Below are 20,315 nucleotides of genomic sequence, written 5' to 3'. Positions count from 1 at the left end.
GTGGGGAGCTGCAGAGAGAGTACACACTGTGAAGGGGGATGAGAACACAGGAAATAAGAATGAGACTGAAAGAATGACAAGGACAAACAAACCTGTTACCTGTTTGCTATTCCCTCCTCCAAGAGCTGAATTACTTGCTTATAGCTGGTAACTACGTGTTGAGATAAACCTATCCAATTTGCAAGGAGGAAAAAAGAAATTAAAAATTTTTGGCAAAGTTTAACCTTTTCCTGTAGGTAATTAAATTTATCATCCTATTTCATATCAGTTGACAGACAAGAATGAGGGAACAACTTAATTCAGATCATAAATTAAGTCAACAAATATTTATTGGAAGCCTACTGTCAGGCACTGTGACAGTCTCTCTGGGAACATAGGTCTCTGCCCATACAGACATTATAGTCTAGAATTCATGTAGCGGTTATGCTAACAACAATGAAAAGAATAGCAATAACAATTCCTTACAATTTTGCTATATAGGTTATAAGAAAAGTTCTCATAAATTACCTCCTTTGGCCCTCACAAAATTCCTGAGGCAGACAAGGGCTACGTGCCCCACAAAATGGCGGACTCGGTTTGACATACAAACCATACAGTACACATGTCCTTATCCTCCCACAGTTTACAATCATGAGAAGTTTTATGATACAAAATAACATGGCCAAGTGCCACAGGACTAGAAAGATAATAAATGCTGAGGAGATCAGAGGAGTGGTCAGGGAAAGCTCCATGAGGGAAGTGAGACTTGAATTTAGCCACTGTAGAATGGGCAGGCTTTAGATAGGTAAAGAGAGCTTAAGGGCATGAAAGTAAATCTTTATGGCTGGTTACCCACCAAGTCAAAAAAGGCCTTCACAACTGTGCTAGAGAATCTCTGTATTAGAGATTCAGGAACCAAAGTAAATTTATGGGCTGATGAGCTGAATACACTTACACTAAAAATTAGCAAAGTAACTTGAACACTGACTGGATTTTTTTTTTTTTTTTTTTGCGGTACGCGGGCCTCTAACTGTTGTGGCCTCTCCTGTTGTGGAGCACAGGCTCCGGACGCGCAGGCTCAGCAGCCATGGCTCACGGGCCCAGCCGCTCCGTGTCATGTGGGATCTTCCCAGACTGGGGCACAAACCCACGTCCCCTGCATCGGCAGGCGGACTCTTAACCACTGCACCACCAGGGAAGCCCTGGATTTTTTATATTAAGGAATTATTACTATTATTTAGATGTGATAATAGTTTTGGGTGTGAGTTTTTAAAAAGACATACCTTACCTTTTAGGGCTACATACTAAAATATTTAGATGAATTGATGTGACATCTGGAATTTGCCTCAGAATAATATAGAATGTGGACAGGAATGTGGACAGGGCAGAATTTGCAAAGGGTTATTGGGTTATGGGTTACTGTGAAATGGGGGTACATTATACTAGTCTATTTTTGTTCAAAATGTTCAAAATTCTCTATAATAAAAAGAATTTTAAAAATTTAACCAAGGATAGGGACTTTCCTGGTGGTTCAGTGGGTAAGACTCTGTGCGGGTTTGATCCTTGGTCAGGGAACTAGATCCCACATGCGTGCCGCAACCAAGAGTTCGTATGCCACAACTAAGAAGTCTGCATGTCACAACTAAGAAGTCCACATGCTGCAACTAAAAGACCCTGCATGCCTCAACAAAGATCCTGTGTGCTGCAACTAAGACCCGGAGCAGCCAAAAAAATAAAAATAAAAAAATAACCAAGGATAGAGACCTTCTGCTTTCTGTAATGGCAAATTACATAATATAAACCAACCCTTCTGCTAAAGACTATTAGAGACAGCTGGACAAAATATAAAAGATATCAGTGTGAAGGCACAGAGGGATGATGAGACAGTGAAAAATTTCCAGGCTATATACTGGGGGAGGATGGAAGTCCACAGAGATAAGGCCAGCATTTGGGGACGCTTCTCCTCTGAGAGCATTTGCCAAACCTTGAGGAGAAGTGGGTGACAGCAGTTCTCTTGACAAACTCACAGGTCCAGGGAGACACAGACTGCAGTCCACAGCCCACCTGGAGTGGGCCCTATGGCACACCACATCTTTGGGTTGGAAGCCCAAAGGGTTAAAACACAGGAATAAGGTTGAATTAGAAGTAAATAGCCTCTGAAGGGATTACAGCTCAGCTTTGAACATTCTCAGTCCTTAAATTGGACTGATGTGATTCTGAATCACTAATGTGTGCAGGAACCTGGCACAAATAAATAAAAGTCTTCTGTACTGGCAGGTATCACTGTTCTAGACCTACAAATGACTTCTATAAGCAATTTAGCAAATACTGTCTGGCACAAAATTATAACAAACCAGACACATAAGTAGACCTGACAACATAAATGAAAACCAGCAAAAATAATAGGGAATAGAAAGAGACCTAAGAAAGATCCAGATATTGGAGTTACAGTAACTTTAAAGTAACTGTGCTTACTATTTTCAAGGGGCTAAAGACAAGATTATAAAATCTCAGAGAAAATTGGAAACTATAATAAAAAGATCAAATGTAGATTTGGGAAGTAAGAACTACTGTAAGTGAAAAAAACAACTCATCTAAGTTTCTCATCTAAGTATCTAAGTTTAACAGCAGGTTAGACATAGCTTAAAAAACAATTAGTGAGGGCTTCCCTGGTGGTGAAGTGGTTAAGAACCTGCCTGCCAACGCAGGGGACACAGGTTCGAGCCCTGGTCCGGGAAGATCCCACATGCCGTGGAGCAACTAAGCCCATGTGCCACAACTACTGAGCCTGCGCTCTAGAGCCCGCGAGCCAGAACTACTGAGCCCACGTGCCACAACTACTGAAGCCCTCACACTTAGAGCCCGTGCTCCACAACAAGAGAAGCCACTGCAACAAGAAGCCCGCAGACTGCAACCAAGAGTAGCACCCGCTCGCTGCAACTAGAGAAAGCCCATGCGCAGCAACGAAGACCCAATGCAGCCAAAACTAAATAAATAAAATAAATAAATTTATAAAAAAGTAAAAAAAAACAATTAGTGAACAGGAACATATGTCAGAAACATACAACCAAAATAAAGCACAGAGAGCCAAAAGATACAAAGCATTATATAAGAGAGGGTAAGAATCATAAAGTATATATAACACACCTGTAATTGGAGCTCCAAAAGGAGAGAGTGGGGTAAAAGCAATGTTAGAAGTAATGGCTTAGAAATGTCTGCAAAAAAAGATATAAAACCACAGATTCAGGAAGCCTGACACAATAAAAAAAAAAAAAAATCTATCCCTCGGCACTTCATGCTAAACCTTTAAAAGCCAAAGACAAAGAGAAAAACCTTAAAAGAATTACTAAGATAACATCTCAACAGAAACAATGGAAGGCAGAAGTCAGTGGAATAATTTTTAATTGCTGAAAGAAAATAACCACCAACTTAAAATTCTATACTTAGTGAACTTCTCCTTTAAGAATAAAGAAGAAATAAAGTTATTTTCAATCAACTGAAAACCAAGAGAATTTGTAAACAGCAGACCCACACTAGAGGAAATACTAAAGATTATTTTTTAGCTGAAGGAAAATACCAGACAGAAGGTAGGAGATTTAAAAAAAAGTTTAGACCACAATATTAGACTTTGATAAGTCAATGACCCATGCTGTAATCTCTACAATGACTACTAAAATAATAATAAGACAATGTGTAAACAGTAAGCTAAAAGAGGAGAAATATGGGATAATTTTAAAAATTAACCAACTCAAAAATCATGAAAGTAGAGAAAAAGGAACATAAAACAATGTAAAGAGAAAACACAATGTAACAGAATTAAACCCAAATAAAATTAGTAATTATATTAAAAATAAACAGACCAAAATATGCTTGAAGTATGCTCAAATTACAAGACCAAAATTGTGATGCTAGATAAAACAAAGCAAAAGCCAAATATTTTATTTAAAAAAAAAAACACATCTAAAACATATGGATATAGAAAGGGAGAAAGTATAAAAAAGATTAAAATGCCAACACTAACCAAAAGAAAGCTACAGTAGTTATAGTAATTCCTGACAAAGTAGAGTAGACTTCACGGCAAAGCATTATTAGAGATAAAGAGGGATCCTTCAAAACGACAGAAGCATTCATCAAGAGGATTTAATAATTCTAATTTTGTATGCACATAATAATAGTCTCAAAATATATAAAACAAAAATTGCTGGGATTAAAAGGAGAAAAAGACATTCATAGTCATAACAGGAAATTTTAACTAGCCTTTCTTATTATCTCATAAAACAAGCAAAAAAAAATCAATAGGGTTATAGAAGGTTTAAGCAATGCAAATAACAAACTTGACAAATAGTATTATATAAATGCTATACCCAGTTACTGCATAATTACTTTTAAGAACACATGGAAAATTTACAAAACTTAGCCATATGCTAGGCCACAAACCAAATTGTTATACATATATATTTTTTTAATGAAATCATATAGAGTGTTCATTGAATGCCGTTCTATTAAAGTAGATACCTATAATAAAATAGAACTATAAAATCTCCAAATATTTGAAAATTAAGAAATGCAATTCTAAATAACCCATGGGTCAAAAAAGAAATCATTATGAAAATTACATACAATTTTAAACTAAATAATGATAAAAATACTACACATTAAAATGTGTGCAGTGCAGCTAAAGTTATATTTACAGAAAAATTCATAGCTGTAAATAAATATATTAGGAAAGAAAAAAGGATGAAAATCGACAAGCTAAGCATCTACTTACAAAGGTTAAAAAATCAGCAAATTAGACTCAAGGAAAGGATGAATAAAATAACAAAAATATGAACAGAAATTAATAAATACAAAATAAACTTACAGTGGAGGGAAGCCACAAAACCAAAAGTTGATTTTTTGAAAAGACAAATAAAATTAATAAGTCCTTAAATTGAACAAGAAAAAAGAGACAAGGGATAGATAACCAGTTAGGAATGAAAAAAGAGATCCTACATTTAAAGAGTCATCTTACACATAAAGCGTAAGAGGATATTACTCTTCATGCAGATACATGTCTTACATTTAGAGGAAGTGGATTTTTTAGAAAAATACAATTTACCAAAAATTGGTGCAATAAAAAATAGAATATTTGAAAGAAATCAAATCTATAATCTTAAACCTTCTCATCAAAAAATCCTCCAGACTCAGAAGGCTTTGCCAGCAAATTCCACCAAATATTTAAGGAGGAATAACCCCAATCTTACAAGAAGTCTTTCAGAAAATAAAAGAGGCAGCATCTCTCAACTCATTTTAGGAAACAAACATAACCTTTATACTTAACCCTGATGAAGGAAAATGGAGAATCAGAGAAGGATAAAGAAGAGAAGAGGAGGAGGAAGAAAAACAGGACAAGGAAGATGATGATTAGAGGAGAATTTCACTCTTGAACATATATGCAACAACTCCCAACAAAACACTGGAAATACAAATTCCGCAGTATATACAAAGGAAAATATATCACAGGTAACTTGGGTCTATGCTAGGAATGCAAGACTGCTATAGCATTCAAAAATCAGTGTAATTCACCTTATTAACAGGACAAAGGACACAAATCATACAATATAGACAAGCATATATAAAGCAAATATTAAAAAAAAATTCAAGGACTACCCTGGTGGTCCAGTGGTTAAGAATCCGCCTTCCAATGCAGGGGATGGGGGTTCAATCCCTGGTCAGGGAACTAAGATCCCACATGCCACGGGGCAACTAAGTCTGCGTGCTGCAACTACTGAGCCCACGTGCCACAGCTAGAGAGCCTGCATGCTGCAACGACAGAGCCCACATGCCACAGCTACAGAGCCCACGTGCTCTGGAGCTCACGCGCTGCAACTACTGAGCCCGCGGACGCTCTGGAGCCCACGTGCCACAACTAGAGAGAAGCCCATGCACCACAACAAAGAGCCCGGCTGCTGCAACGGAAGATCCTGCATGCCACAACTAAGACCTGACGCAGCCTAAATAAATAAATAAATATTTTTTAAAAATTCAATGGCTGTTTATGTTTTTAAAAAAATTCCTAGAACCCCTTCCATTTCCCTTTCGTGAACAATTTAGTCCTAAACTCCTTACGTGGAGCAGAGCAAGGCAGGCAACCACGTCAGGGTGAAGAGCCTGAGAAGAATAAGGAGGGCGTCCCCACAGAGGGAAGGCCTGGCGTGAGAGTGGGGTGAGGAGGGGAGGACACGGGTGGCAGCCCAGCACAGAAAGTCAGAGCCTGATGGGCTGAGCAGAGCGTCCCCACAGAGGCAGCCCAGTGCAGGGCATGGGAGCCCGGGGAAGGTGAGCAGGCTACCCATGTGTGGGGGCAGCCTGCCGTGAGAAGTCAGAGACCCAACAAGGAGAGAAAGGTATCCCCACAGAGGGACTGGCAGCGGAACAAGATGTCTAAGTTGGCGTGAGGAGGTGGCCCAGCAAAAGAATACCAAGACCAAGAGGGGTATGGAAGGTACCTGCACAGTGAGGGGTGGGGACAGGCAGCCCTGCACGGAGTGCTGGAATGCAGGCACGGTGAGCATGGCTTCCTGTGGTGAGAGGCACAGCCAGGTGAGGCGGGCATCCACATAAGAGAGAGGACAGCAATGACGAGACTAATTACACATGGGGGTGGAGGGACCGATCAAAGAAGCATTTCCACCTTTGGATAAAGGAATTACAAATCTGGAAAGGGAGAAATCCAGAATGAACCCTGCTGTGTTGGACTGCAGTTGGAAGTACTGGTGTGAACATATATTAGCTCCGTCCACTCAGAAGGACTAGGAGTTGCAGCATCTCAAAAGCAATGAGCATACCTAGAACTTAGATCTTGGCTTCCAAAAACTTTTCTCCAATAAAAAGGACCAGATTACATATAGAATAGATAAACAACAAGGTCCTACTGTCTAGCACAGGGAACTATATTCAATATCCTGAGACAAACCAAAATGGAAAAGAATATTAAAAAAAGAATGTATATATATGTATAGCTGAAGCACTTTGCTGTACAGCAGAAATTAACACAACATTGTAAATCAACTATACTACAAATAAAAAAAAAAAAAAAGAAGAACCAGGGCTCCTGGGAGAAATGGCTGATTCAAAGACTGAGGCAGGGAAAGCAGATGAACCTCAAACATCTCCTGTCAGAAAGCAAGGAAGTGCTCAAAGAATGATGGTGATATGCCAAAATGTCACAGGAACACACCTGAAGTGGATTCCATTGGCTAAATCTGGAATAATTGGAGCATCAAAATAAAAAATAGTAGTAACAGAAGGCGACTCATTCAATAAAATAAGAAACCATGAGTCTATGCCAACATAAATAAATTAATAAATAAACTGAATGTCAGATGAGGATAGGACACACACATGGTTTCACAGGACCGCACCCACAAAAAACACTTGTTGATTACAAAAGGGAAACAGCAATTTCAGAGTGAAGAAGCCTGGCAGATATGACCTTAAGTGAGGAAATTAAAAATCATGAGTAATGGGACATATCAAAATTGTGCACCACTTAATGGTATCAAGTTCATGACAGTCAAGGGAGACCAAGAAGCCTTCCAGACTGGAGAACACTAGAGAGACACTCTAACCAAAGGCAACCCTTAACTCTCAAATGGACAACTACTGGGACAATTAGTGAAACTTAAAAGGGTTCTAAGGATCAGATGGTAGCAATGCATCAAAGTTTGGATTTGGATGATTTGGATGGCTGTGTTGTAACTATACAGGAGAACATTCTTGTTTGAAAGAAAAACACCCTAAAATAATCGGGGGTAAGGGTCATTAGGTTGGCAGTTTACTCTCAAATGGTTCAAGTAAAAAAGTTCTTTAGGGACTTCCCTGGTGGCGCAGTGGTTAAGAATCCACCTGCCAATGCAGGGAACATGGGTTCGAACCCAGGTCAGGGAAGATCCCGCATGCCGCGGAGCAACTAAGCCCATGCGCCACAACTGCTGAGCCCGCGCTCGAGAGTCTGCGAGCCACAACTACTGAACCCTCGTGCCACAACTACTGAAGTGCGTACGCCTAGAGCCCATGCTCCGCAACAAAAGAAGCCACCGCAGTGAGAAGCCCGTGCACCGCGACAAAGAGTAGCCCCCGCTCGCCGCAACGAGAGAAAGCCCGCGTACAGCAACGAAGACCCAATGCAGCCAAAAATTTAAAAAATGTAAAAATAAAAAAAGTTCTTTATACTATATTTGCAACTTTTTCGAAAGTTTGTTTCAAAATAAAAACTCTTGGGCTTCTCTGGTGGCGCAGTGGTTGAGAGTCCGCCTGCCGATGCAGGGGACACGGGTTCGTGCCCCGGTCCGGGAAGATCCCACATGCCGCGGAGCGGCTGGGCCCGTGAGCCATGGCTGCTGAGCCTGCACGTCCGGAGCCTGTGCTCCGCAATGGGAGAGGCCACAACAGTGAGAGGCCTGCGTACCGAAAAAATAAAATAAAATAAAAATAAAAACTCTTAGAAAACTAAGATAAAAAAGAGAATTCCCTTAACCTGCTAAGGCAGTGCTTCTCAAAGCTGCTGCACAGACTGGAGCCAGTTCTCAAACAGTTACTGATGTGCGATGAGACAGGTACAGAAACCTTTACAACAATATTACAAATTTTATATCTTTTGAATCTAATAAAGAAGAATTTGGGCTTATAACTAAGATGTCTTTTTCTTTTTTTTCTAGTAATTCATCTTTATTTTATCAAAGTATTTGTTTGCCATGGATTGGAAATTTTTTTAAAAACCGGTCCTTCCTCACAGATAGTTTGAGAAGTGTGTGATAAAGAGTATCTATTAACAACAAATGCTACTGCAAACACCATAGTAAAATGCTGAAGCTTTCCCCTGGGAACAAAACTAAATACTGTTACCACTCTTATTTCATATGGTACTAGAGGTCCTAGTCAGTGTAGAAAGGCAAGGAAAAAAAGGTGTAAGAATTAAAAAAACAAACACACAAAAATACTCCTGTTATGTGCAGAATGAGTATAAAGAAAATACAAAATAATTTTTTTCAGGGTCCCAACTACCCTCTTCCAACAACCTCCTGCTTTGTACCCATCCCTGTATATTAAGATAAAGACCAAAGCAAAAATATGATAGTGCCTTTGTCTCACTTAAATATCACTTTAGACCCTGTAACCATTGGACTTTTACGTGTGCTTTGGGCAGGGCCCTGTACATTTCAGATTTCAACTTAATCTGTCATCTAATTCATAAACTTTAATGAAAAGTAAGAGGCTACCCCTTTTCTTTTCTTGGATTTAGGCAGCTATCAAGTTCAGGCTTATAGTTCTAAACTGGAACTACAAGTTCTTTAAAGGCCTTGTATCTTTCATATTTCCCCATGGCAACCTGAATAGTATAGGCATCCAGCAAGTACTCAATAAATTCCTGTAGAATTGGTTTCAAAGCAGAAACCACTTTCTGCTTTGGAATCGTATTCACAGAATATATGAGCCGAAGATAGAGAAAGATAGACAGACAGACTGGCAGGTAATACAAATACTAAATGAATAAAGAAAGCAAACATTTTTAAAAATAAAAAGTTTGCTGTAATGCCATCAGAGGGTAGTAATGGGAATAAGTTCAGAGTGACTATTTAGGGTCTCGGCTTCCAAGGCTGGCTCTATACTATGTGAGCTCATGGCTCCTTTACTAGGAAATAAGAGAAATGTCCACCTGTATTTGTAATGATTTGAGAAAGTCCAGACCAACTTTAAGAAACATGTAACCCAAAGGACCTAAGAGAATTTTTGCTGGTTTAGAATTATTTCTTACCAAGCATCCTTCCTCTCCACAAGGGTTCACTCATGAAGGTATCCAAAAGAGCCCTGAGATTTAAGTCTGATCCTGTCGCTGGGTATATGACCCAAGCTGTACCACCCTGTGTGAATTCTCAGGGTTTCAGGTACTATGCCAATCAAAGAACCTATGATCAGAGGTCTCCTCCATGTACAGGATTCTGTCCCATTCTTCTCTTCCAGTCCTAGAAAAGGTTCCCAGTTCCAACCCTGCCCCAACCGGCTGTGCAACTTTGGGAACATCCCTTAACTTCTTCCAGACTTCATTTCATCTTCTGTGCAACGAAGACATCGGGACTACATCTGAGGTCTCCTCTAGTTACTCCCCCTACCCGCCCCCCACACCCAAAAAGCACATTAAGATAAAAATAAATTAAAATATGAGAAACTGTGGCACTACTGCATCCACTCATGGTCTGCCTTCAAATTACTGTTTTACACAGAAATATATATCCACAGAGTTTTACAGAGGAATCTCCAACTGGCTCCTAGCAAAGTAAATGGTATTTTCATCATTGCTTCCAGGCTGCCAATTACGATGGAACATTTGGGAAAAGACTCAGCAGAATCAGTGACTGGCACACCTACTGAGTCATCCATTAGCCATGCCCTGATCAGAGAAGAGACCAGCTCTTGATCTTTCATGTCCCTCTCCTTGTCAAGATTTAAATAAGCTTCCCCCACAAAAGAACCCAACAGTTTCTACTTAATAGCAAGATTCAGCCTAATGGAATAAGACAGATGGAACCAAACACCAAGTATCAGTGCTTGATGAGGAAACAGCAAGTAGACCCTGCTCCATGTCTGACATCTCCCCTTGTCCCTGACTATCACCACCACTGGAACAGAAAGTGCCCCGAAAAGGAGACTGGATGACCTGGGAATCAGTCCCAGCCCTGCTGGACCTGGCACCACAGACCCAGCCCTATTCCATGTCACTTTCCCCCTCACTCCCCATGCTTTAGACACACTGGCCCCCTTGACACCACCAAGCCCTTCACTCAGGGCTCTAGCCCATGCCGCTCCCTCAACCCGAAACACTCTTCCTCTTGCTACGCCATTCTTCACACAACTGGCTCCTGTATCCACTCCAGGTTCAGCTTAAAATGTTACCTCCTCAGGGAAGCTTTCCTGACCACACCATGCAGATGGGTTGCCTACACCACCCAGTGTTCTTTGCCATCACTGTATCTATTTATCTTTTTATTAGCCCTTATTACAACTGTAAGTAGTGCTTGTTTTCTGACTCACCCCCACAAGAGTATAACTTTGCCTGGGAGGGCAAGACTGCCTTTTCTACTTATTGGTACCTATTTGGCATCTAATACCAGTAGCTGGCACATAGTAAGTATTCATTATACGTTTGTTGAATGAATCAGCAACCATCAGGAGAGCTTCCTAGGCTTCAGTTTAGTCTCAGACCTCCAGGACCACAGTAGCTCACCTTGTACATAGGGCCCCATCTCTGGGTGCTCCCTGACCCGCAGATTATAGGTCTTTTTTTGATCAGACTGTTTCAGCAGATCCCGCACTCGTTCATTATAGATTTCCAGGAAGCTAGAGACATGTAGAAAAAGGCATATAATTAGATCTTGAAAAAATGTGGGAAAAACACTAAGCCAAGAATCAGAAGGTCCTAGTTCTAGTTCTAGCTCTGACAGTCTAAGACCTTGGTCACGCCAGGTTTCCCCCTTGAGTCTCGTTCTGCATGTGTACAATAGGGTTTTGAGCATTGGCTGTCATTACTCCACAGTTTCAGGTTTACAGTGTCAGTGCTGATTCAAGTTTAGCCTTCAAGAGGCTATTTCAGCCATGGGTTTAGGCTGCCACCAGCCTGTGCCTCGATCAGGCCCCCATAGCATAGAGTCTACAAGCATGTTTCTTGAAGTGGTTTTCAAATGTGATCTTTGAGCTCTATTATTCACTGAAGGCATCTCAAGGGCCATGCTGAGCAACACAGGAAGCTAAGTGAGAAGGGTCTGCTCCCCACTCCTAATTTAAGTAGCAGAATTCTCATTTTACCTGTCTTATACACTGGGATTCTGTTTAAGATATGCTGTCTCATTGGTATCTACTGGCATTTTATGCCTTTTTAAAATAATAACACAGCTACAATTCTTAATTAAAATCAGTAAATATTTTGTTAAATAAGAAAGCAGACTTCTCACAGAAAGGTCTTCCTCACTGGAACACAGATGCTTGCCTGTGGAGCCAGCAGTCAGAAAAAAAGGCTCCAGTTCAAAGCTGCTCTCTGCACACTCTTCTTATTAAATTTTTCTCCTTAATCTTCTCATATTTGGACACAGGAACTCCAGATATCTCTTAGAATAGTGGTTCCCAGATTTCATGGACAACAGAACACCTAACATACATGTATATGTTTATACACATAGAGGTTTGCAAATTTTTACTTTATAAACTTAAAAAATGTAAAAATAGTGTTCACAATCATTTAATTTTAAAAACATATAGTTGGGCTTCCCTGGTGGCACAGCGGTTAAGAATCCGCCTGCCAATACAGGGGACACGGGTTCAAGCCCTGGTCCGGGAAGATCCCACATGCCGCAGAGCAACTACTGAGCCTGTGCTCTAGAGCCCGCAAGCCACAACTACTGAAGCCTGCGCACCTAGAGCCCGTGCTCCGCAACGAGAAGCCACAGCAATGAGAAGCTCGTGCACTGCAATGAACAGTAGCCCCTGCTCGCTGCAACTAGAGAAAGACCGCACACAGCAACAAAGACCCAACGCAGCCAAAAATAAATAAATAAATAAATAAATTTATAAAAAACAAAACAGAAAAACCCCAGACAGACAGTTATTCTTTTTAGGGTAATGAAAATGTTATGTAATTAGATAGTGATGATGGTTGAACAACTTGTAAATATCAAAAAAAAATCATTGAAATATATTCTTTAAAAGTGTGAATTTTATGGTATGTGAATTATGTCTCATGTTTTTTTTTTTTTTTTTTTTTTGCGGTACGCGGGCCTCTGACTGCTGTGGCCTCTCCCGTTGTGGAGCACAGGCTCCGGACGCGCAGGCCCAGCGGCCATGGCCCACGGGCCCAGCCGCTCTGCGGCACGCGGGATCCTCCTGGACCGGGGCACGAATCCGCGTGCCCCGTATCGGCAGGCGGACTCTCAACCACTGCGCCACCAGGGAAGCCCTGTCTCATGTTTTTAAACAAGGACATTGAACACCAAAAACAAAAGCAAAAAAGAATACAGAGAATTAAGGGCAATTGGTAACCTTCCGCCAACATTTACAGTTCAGACTGGTTAAAACGTCACGTTGGGGTGACGTTCTATTCCTAGCACTAGTCTAGGAACTACAGTTTGGGAACTACTGACCTGGAGAACAACCCAGGAGGGGCTGGAACAGAAATCCCAAAAGCTAGTATGAAACTGTACAGAAAATAAAGGAAAGGAAACCAGCTAGCCAGGGGAAGCTGGTCCACAGGAGACGCCAGCTTGTCAAGCCTGAGGATAGGAACTAAGTTTCCTACAACCTAAAACCTAAGTAAGTTTTTCATCTTGTACTGCAAGATATTTCTGCTGTGGCTTTTCTCCATTCCTCTGGGCGACTATGGAAGTGGAGAGGACAGCTCTGGAGTAGAAACAGAAACACTTCAGGCCACAGAGACAGACAGGTTCTTACCTTACTTTTATTCTGCAGGAGGAAGGCAGTGGGGCACAGTTTTCCTCCCTGACAAAGAGACCCTGCACAAACCAGAGGATTGGAGTTTCACTGAAGGGAGTGTACAAAGAAGACCTACTTTGAGGGAATCCAATCAAAAGAGAGTCTATACCTCACATATCCGTGGTGTCAGCCCAACAGAGGCCTGGAGAACAGAAGAGAAGAAAGCATTACTGTTCACTCACGGTGATGCTCTCCCCCCAACACCCAGGGCCCACCCTCAGCAGGGGTGGGCTCCTTGTGCTAGCCTCTTCACTTCAGGCAGTTTCCCCGGCGGTATGTGGAACACTCTATTTGCCAGTACTCTCAGGAGACTCTCATGGGAGGAATGTACCAGATGAGAGGCAGATCACCGCCGTAAGAAGGAAGAGAGAAGAAGCTAGCAAACCCAGGTACATACTTTCATGCAGAGAAGGTTACATCCTTCTTGGATGAATTCACTTTACCATGGTGGTCCCTCCCAGAACCCTATCTCCTAACCCTGCACACACAGGAGGACTAGAGTACATGGGTGTTCAAAACACACATTTAGAGAGAAGCGGCTTCTTTTTTCATCTTGGATCCAGTGCTAACTTATACTCAGGTTAAGGGCTTTACACCCCTGGGTTATTGGGAATTTTCTTCTTTTAATTTAAAATCTATAAAATCAGGCTAAACATGGACGTAGTAAGCAATGATCTGGGCCCATGGCAGCAGAGATAATCTTTCAGGAGGAACAACGTCCTAGAGAATGTCCCTGTGTGGTGTTATTTGTCACCTGCCCTACCAGTTCATCTCACCAGGGTACTTCTAAGCCTAAAACAAAGAGGTATTCTTAAGGAACTCTACCCTCCCAATTTTCCATGATAAAGGAAGGCTCTCATAAGTCCTACACACTTTTGAAAGCTCCCATCCCAGTAGCTGGTTCTCCTGCTTCTTTCTGAACACTCAGATCGAACACACACATAGCCCCATATCCACATGGCCTTAGCCAGCACTTAACACTCAGTCTGGGACTTGTCTACACCAAAGGTGTTAAAAAGCTACAGGTGATGAACTTGGAAATGATATGAGAAATTCAGAAGAACTGACAAGGTCTGTGTCATCAAAGGGAATTGTAAAATTCTAAGATTCTTCAGGGTGTAATAAAGAGGGGCTAAATTATTCAAAGTTTACCTTTCAATTAAAGTGCTGAGAAACATCCTTTTTTTTAACTTTTTATTTTATAAAAAGTTATATAGCTGATTAACAATATTGTGTGAGTTCCAGGTGTACAGCAGAGTGATTCAGTTACAGATATACATGTATCTATTCTTTTTCAAATTCTTTTCCCATTTAGGTTGTTACATAATACTGAGCAGAGTTCCCTGTGCTATACAGTAGGTCCTTGTTGGTTATCCATTTTAAATATAGCACTGTGTACATGTCAATCCCAAACTCCCTAACTATCCCTCGCCCCACCCTTGCCCCTGGTAACCATAAATTTGTTCTCTAAGTCTGTGAGCCTGAAGAAACGCATTCTTAATACAGAATAGGACCCATTAAATCTTACTGAAGTTGACTGACTATGAAACTCACATCCTCTCTCAGTGGCAAGGACAATGCAAGATTCAGGCTTCCTGTGGCTTTAGGAAGATACTGCATTCCAATCCCAATACTCACTGGGGTGCCCAGCATGGTGTATGTCTTCCCAGAGCCTGTCTGCCCATAGGCAAAAAGGCATATGTTGTAGCCTTTGGCAGCTCCAGACAGTACTTCAGTCCCCAAATCCTGGAACACCTATAACAATAAAAATAGAGAGCATGTCACTCTGGTCCTTCTTCCCACAGCAGCTTGTAAATTATTTTTTAACCTAAAATAATATAAAATGTTTCAAACATCCATGACTATAAATTCCCCACTGTTTTATGAGAATCAATTCAGTTTCACAAAAAGATTGCTGACTGCCACCACTTCTGAGCAGAAGATGGCTGTGCCTCCCACATATGCTGATCTTGGCAAATCTGCCAGGGATGTCTTCACCAAGGGCTATGGATTTGGCTTAATAAAACTTGATTTGAAAACAAAATCTGAGAATGGACTGGAACTTACAGGTTCAGCCAACACTGAGACCACCAAAGTGACGGGCAGTCTGGAAAGCAAGTACAGATGGACCAAATATGGTCTAACGTTTACGCAGAAATGGAACACTGACAACACACTACGCACGGAGATTACCGTGGAAGATTAGCTTGCACGTGGCCTGAAGCTGACCTTCGATTCATCCTTCTCACCAAACACTGGGGAAAAAAATGCTAAAATCAAGACAGGGTACAAGTGGGAACATATCAACCTGGGTTGTGATGTCGATTTCAACATTGCTGGGCCTTCCATCCGGGGTGCTCTGGTGCTGCGTTATGAGGGCGGGCTGGCTGGCTGGCTACCAGGTGAATTTTGAGACCGCAAAGTCTTGAGTGACCCAGAGCAACTTTGTGGTTGGCTACAAGACGGATGAGTTCCAGCTTCACACTAATGTAAATGATGGGACAGGGTCTGGCGGCTCCATTTTTCAGAAGTGAACAAGTTGGAGACTGCTGTTAATCTGGCCTGGACAGCAGGAAACAGTAACACTCACTTCGGAATAACAGCAAAGTACCAGATCGACCCTGATGCCTGCTTCTTGGCTAAAGTGAATAGCTCCAGCCTGACAGGGTTAGGATATACTCAGACCCTAAAGCCAGGTATCAAACTGACACTGTCAGTTCTGCTGGATGGCAAGAATGTCAACGCTGGTGGCCACAAGCTTGGTCTAGGACTGGAGTTTCAAGCATAAATGAATACTGTACAATCATTTAATTTTAAACTATTTTGCAGCATAGCTACCTTCAGAATTTAGCGTACCTTTTAATGTTGTATGTCTGGGATGAAAGTATCGCTAAATATCATGTTAGACTTCCAGGTTAAAGATGATTCAGCTTTAGGGTGTTACCCTTGCAGAGGTACAGAAGAAACCCAATTTCAAAAAAGGTCCTTTCAGCTGCAGACTTGAGGGGGAGCTTGCTGGCCCCTCTAGAGATGTCAGGTTTCTTTTTTACCTAGAAATGGCTGCAAGTGGAAGTTGATAATTTGCAGGCACTTTGTAATTTGTAAATTCGTATTGAGTAAATGAATGAAATTGTGACTTCCTGAGAATTGAACCTTGGTTTCCTACCCTGATTGAGGAGAGACTCTTTGATGGTGTATACAAACTCATCTGAAAGGGACTTTTTTAGGCAGGGACTTTTTCCACCGCAATCCATCACCTCTTTTACACCAAAAAGTAGTCTGCGGGGCGTGGTTGCTGTTTCTTTTGTGCCATTTTGGGGTGGAGAAGGCGGATGTGATGAAGCCAATAATTCAGGACTTAATTGTGTTTTTTCTCATGTTGTGTTTTTTCGCCCTTGCACCAGAGTATGAAATAGCTTCTAAAGAGCTCCAGCTGCAAGCTGGGAAGAGTCTCTGTAACTGTAATCACATGGGGACAACACTCAGAATCTAAAATGAACTTCTGTTGTATTCTCGCCACTCAGTTTATTTTTTAGCAGTTTAACGGGTACGTTTTAGAGTCTTCCATTTTGTATGGAATTAGTTCCTCCCCTTCAAATGCTATAATTAACATCACTTAAAAATAAAACTTGAATAAAATACTGAAACCTTAAAAAAAAAAGAAGATTGCTAAGGAAAATTCATTCATTCAGTTAGTCAGTCAAATATTTTTCAAAGTGCTTACTATATGCCGGGCCCAAGGCTAGACATTAAAGACACAAAATTGATATATATGGTCCCTAACCTTAAGGCAAAAAGAGTCTGGGGGAAAGGCAAAGACACGCAAGCAAATTAGTAAAGAAAAACCATGTACATTAATTCTTTTTCCTTCCCATTACCAAAAAAAAAAAAAAAATTTAATATGGTTAATCAGGTAAAGCTACAATGAAATACTGCGCAGTAACAATTCACACAAATTCAGGGTCTCAAGACACCACACTGAGAATCAGTTAAGCCCAGAAGTTAAGGAGGTGTTTTCCCTATGGGGCCCTTTTCTACATGCTGCCTCTTCAGACTGATCCTAACAGCTGACTGCTTCCACTGTCACTCATCTCTGTAGTGGTCAGCTTTAATGAATCAGAAACAGCCAGAGGTCCTCCTATGAAAACCCCTATACTTTGTGTAGTGTCTGAAAGTCCTGTTGGACTCTGTCAGGCAGACCCCAGGCTCAGGACAAAACAGCCTGGCTTATGGGGAAGGCATAGCTTCCAGCTGAACCAGTCCTCAGCAGAATGCCACAGAGACATCTACATACACAGCTGGTATGGTGGGCATTTACCCTCTGTATTGCTGCTACTCAGCATCCAAATACTCTTCCTACCTGCGGGGGGAACCTGATTGTGTCAGTCTTGGTTGGAAGCAGGGCCCAACCCTCCCCGACGGAAGCCAAATAGTCCAGGAAACCGTCTCCACCTCCTGGTGGCTAGAACACGAACATGTGAAATGAGGCCCGCCAACTAGGTGCTTGCACTTGAATTTTCACAGAATGACACAAAAACAAAGGAATAAATTCTCCTTGTTGGCATCGAGAGTCCATCAGTACTACATCCTGAACACACAAGTGCCAAGTGTGGTGCTCAAATCAGACTATTCTGTGATACGGCTTTGCCTGGCTTCCCTGCTACCTAGGGCCCCATGGTTTCCTGCTCATTTTTCTACTTTCCCTTAAATTCTGTGAATCTCCTGATACGGTTCCAAATTGGTTCCAAATTGGAATACTGTTCTTATGGTTCATAGCTGTGGAACCATACAATTGTATGGTCCCACAAAATTTTACTTAAAATTTGTAAGCCTCCGTTTCTTTCCCAGTAAAGTGGATATTTTGTAACTATATCACAGGTTTGTTGTGAAGATTAAGTGAGATAACACACGTAACTAGGGACCACGGGAACGAAGATAGCAGTTGCTGACCTAAGACTATACTACCCTATTGTGTTTTAGCAGCTATAGTTATGCTTCTTGACCAATGAACTATTTTTGTTTTGTTTGTTTTTTAGTGCTTCTAATATTAGGCATAGGGCCAAAATAACCCAGGGAGTGGTAAAAGATTTGGACCTTGGCCATTCCCACCCCCTTCCCCAATCTCCCTCCCAGCTCTGTACTCGCCATTCATTCACCTCTATATTAGCAAAACTGAAAATTGGGCAGAGTTCTCTTTGCCTCCTGACATCTGTCTTGGTAAAATTCCCAGGGACTGAAGGAAGGAGAGGTTATTTCTCTTCACCAGACCACTTGAGTTGGCTGCTACCCATTTACTAGTTGGAAATGTTCCCCAAAACTCAACCTTTCTTTCTAGTGCTCCAGAAGAAAGTGGAAACAGAGGTGCAGACAGAGCAAGGCCACATCTAGTGAAAGTGTTATTTCTTCCCACCACTCGCACAGCAGAGCAGAATGAGCTCAGTGGATTGTAAAGGAAGACAGCAGACTGTTACTCCGCCCATGTCTTTATCCAAATTCAAATAATCACCTGGAGGTTTTATGAAAAACATCTTTGAAGATACCATTTTCACTCAACAGTAAAAGATGTGAACAAGAAAAACTAGTAGGCTCCAAACGTGGAACTGGTAGAAAGTTCAGATTCCATTCTTCAAGAACTGTGAGGCTTAGCTCATCATAAATGCTAGGAAAAACCACAGCCCTAAATAGAGCACGACAGAGCCAGATGACACCGTGGTTCACTCTGACTGTGGTATTATAATGAAGCAGATGGAAACAGCTCAATATGAATACCAAGAACAGTTTGAAGGCTAAAATAAATCACCAAAAGGCAATCTAAAGCTAGAGGGTCCAGTTCAGGAGGAGAGATGAGCAGTGTAACTTTATTTTTTCTGGAATATAAACAGAAGAAAGCATTCAACAGACAGGTTAATTTTATGTGACACAGCACTTCCAGTCTTTTTAAGGATGTGCTAAATAGGGGATAGTCCACTGGATGCTTCTGTACTGGGACTCACAACACCTGAAGCCCAAACCAAAATCCCTAGCAATACTCATTTCCTAAGGGCAACTGAAACTACGAACCAGAATTTTTGATGTTCAACATCATATGTCATTAGGGTTGCAAATTAAAACAAGGAGATACCAGACACACCTGTTACAATGGCCAAAATCCAACACACTGACAACACCAAATGCTGACAAGGATATGGAGCAATAGGAAATCTCATTCATTGTCGATGGGAATGCAGAATGGTACAGACACTTTGGAAGACATTTTGCCAGTTTTTTGTGTTTTTATTTATAAAATAAAAATATTATTCTTTTTTCTTTTAACATCTTAATTGGAGTAAAATTGCTTTACAATGGTGTGTTAGTTTCTGCTTTATAACAAAGTGAATCATTTATACATATACATATGTTCCCATAACTCCTCCCTCTTGCGTCTCCCTCCCACCCTCCCTTTCCCACCCCTCTAAGTGGTCACAAAGCACCGAGCTGATCTCCCTGTGCTATGCGGCTGCTTCCCACTAGCTATCTATTTTACATTTGGTAGTGTAATAATGTCCATGCCACTCTCTCACTTCATCTCAGCTTACCCTTCCCCCTCCTCCCCATGTCCTCAAGGCCATTCTCTACATCTGCGTCTTTATTCCTGTCCTGCGCCTAGGTTCTTCAGAACCATTTTTTTTTTTTTTAGATTCCATATATATGTGTTAGCATACAGCATTTGTTTTTCTCTTTCTGTCTTACTTCACTCTGTATGACAGACTCTAGGTCCATCCACCTCACTACAAATAACTCAATTTCACTACAAATAACTCTTTTTATGGCTGAGTAAT

General features: G+C 41.3%; 1 protein-coding gene and 1 pseudogene across 1 annotated transcript in view; one reads left to right on the top strand and one right to left on the bottom strand.

The window, feature by feature from the left end:
* The window catches only part of STARD9 (StAR related lipid transfer domain containing 9), a 130,092-nt gene that overhangs the window by 53,939 nt on the left and 55,838 nt on the right, over window positions 1-20,315 (bottom strand). The window contains exons 4-8 of the mRNA XM_060148443.1: window positions 15,136-15,252; window positions 13,607-13,639; window positions 13,456-13,517; window positions 11,243-11,355; window positions 100-169 (exon numbers count right to left, since the gene is read on the bottom strand). Coding sequence (XP_060004426.1) covers window positions 100-169; window positions 11,243-11,355; window positions 13,456-13,517; window positions 13,607-13,639; window positions 15,136-15,252 — 395 coding nt within the window. The remainder of the gene's footprint in view (window positions 1-99; window positions 170-11,242; window positions 11,356-13,455; window positions 13,518-13,606; window positions 13,640-15,135; window positions 15,253-20,315) is intronic.
* LOC132531218 (voltage-dependent anion-selective channel protein 1-like) lies at window positions 15,422-17,102 on the top strand (annotated as a pseudogene).

This window comes from Lagenorhynchus albirostris, chromosome 1 (genome assembly GCF_949774975.1).
Source record: "Lagenorhynchus albirostris chromosome 1, mLagAlb1.1, whole genome shotgun sequence".
Lineage (NCBI taxonomy): Eukaryota > Metazoa > Chordata > Mammalia > Artiodactyla > Delphinidae > Lagenorhynchus > Lagenorhynchus albirostris.
Note: the sequence above shows the minus strand (reverse complement) of the source record. Positions and strands in the feature narration are given on the sequence as shown.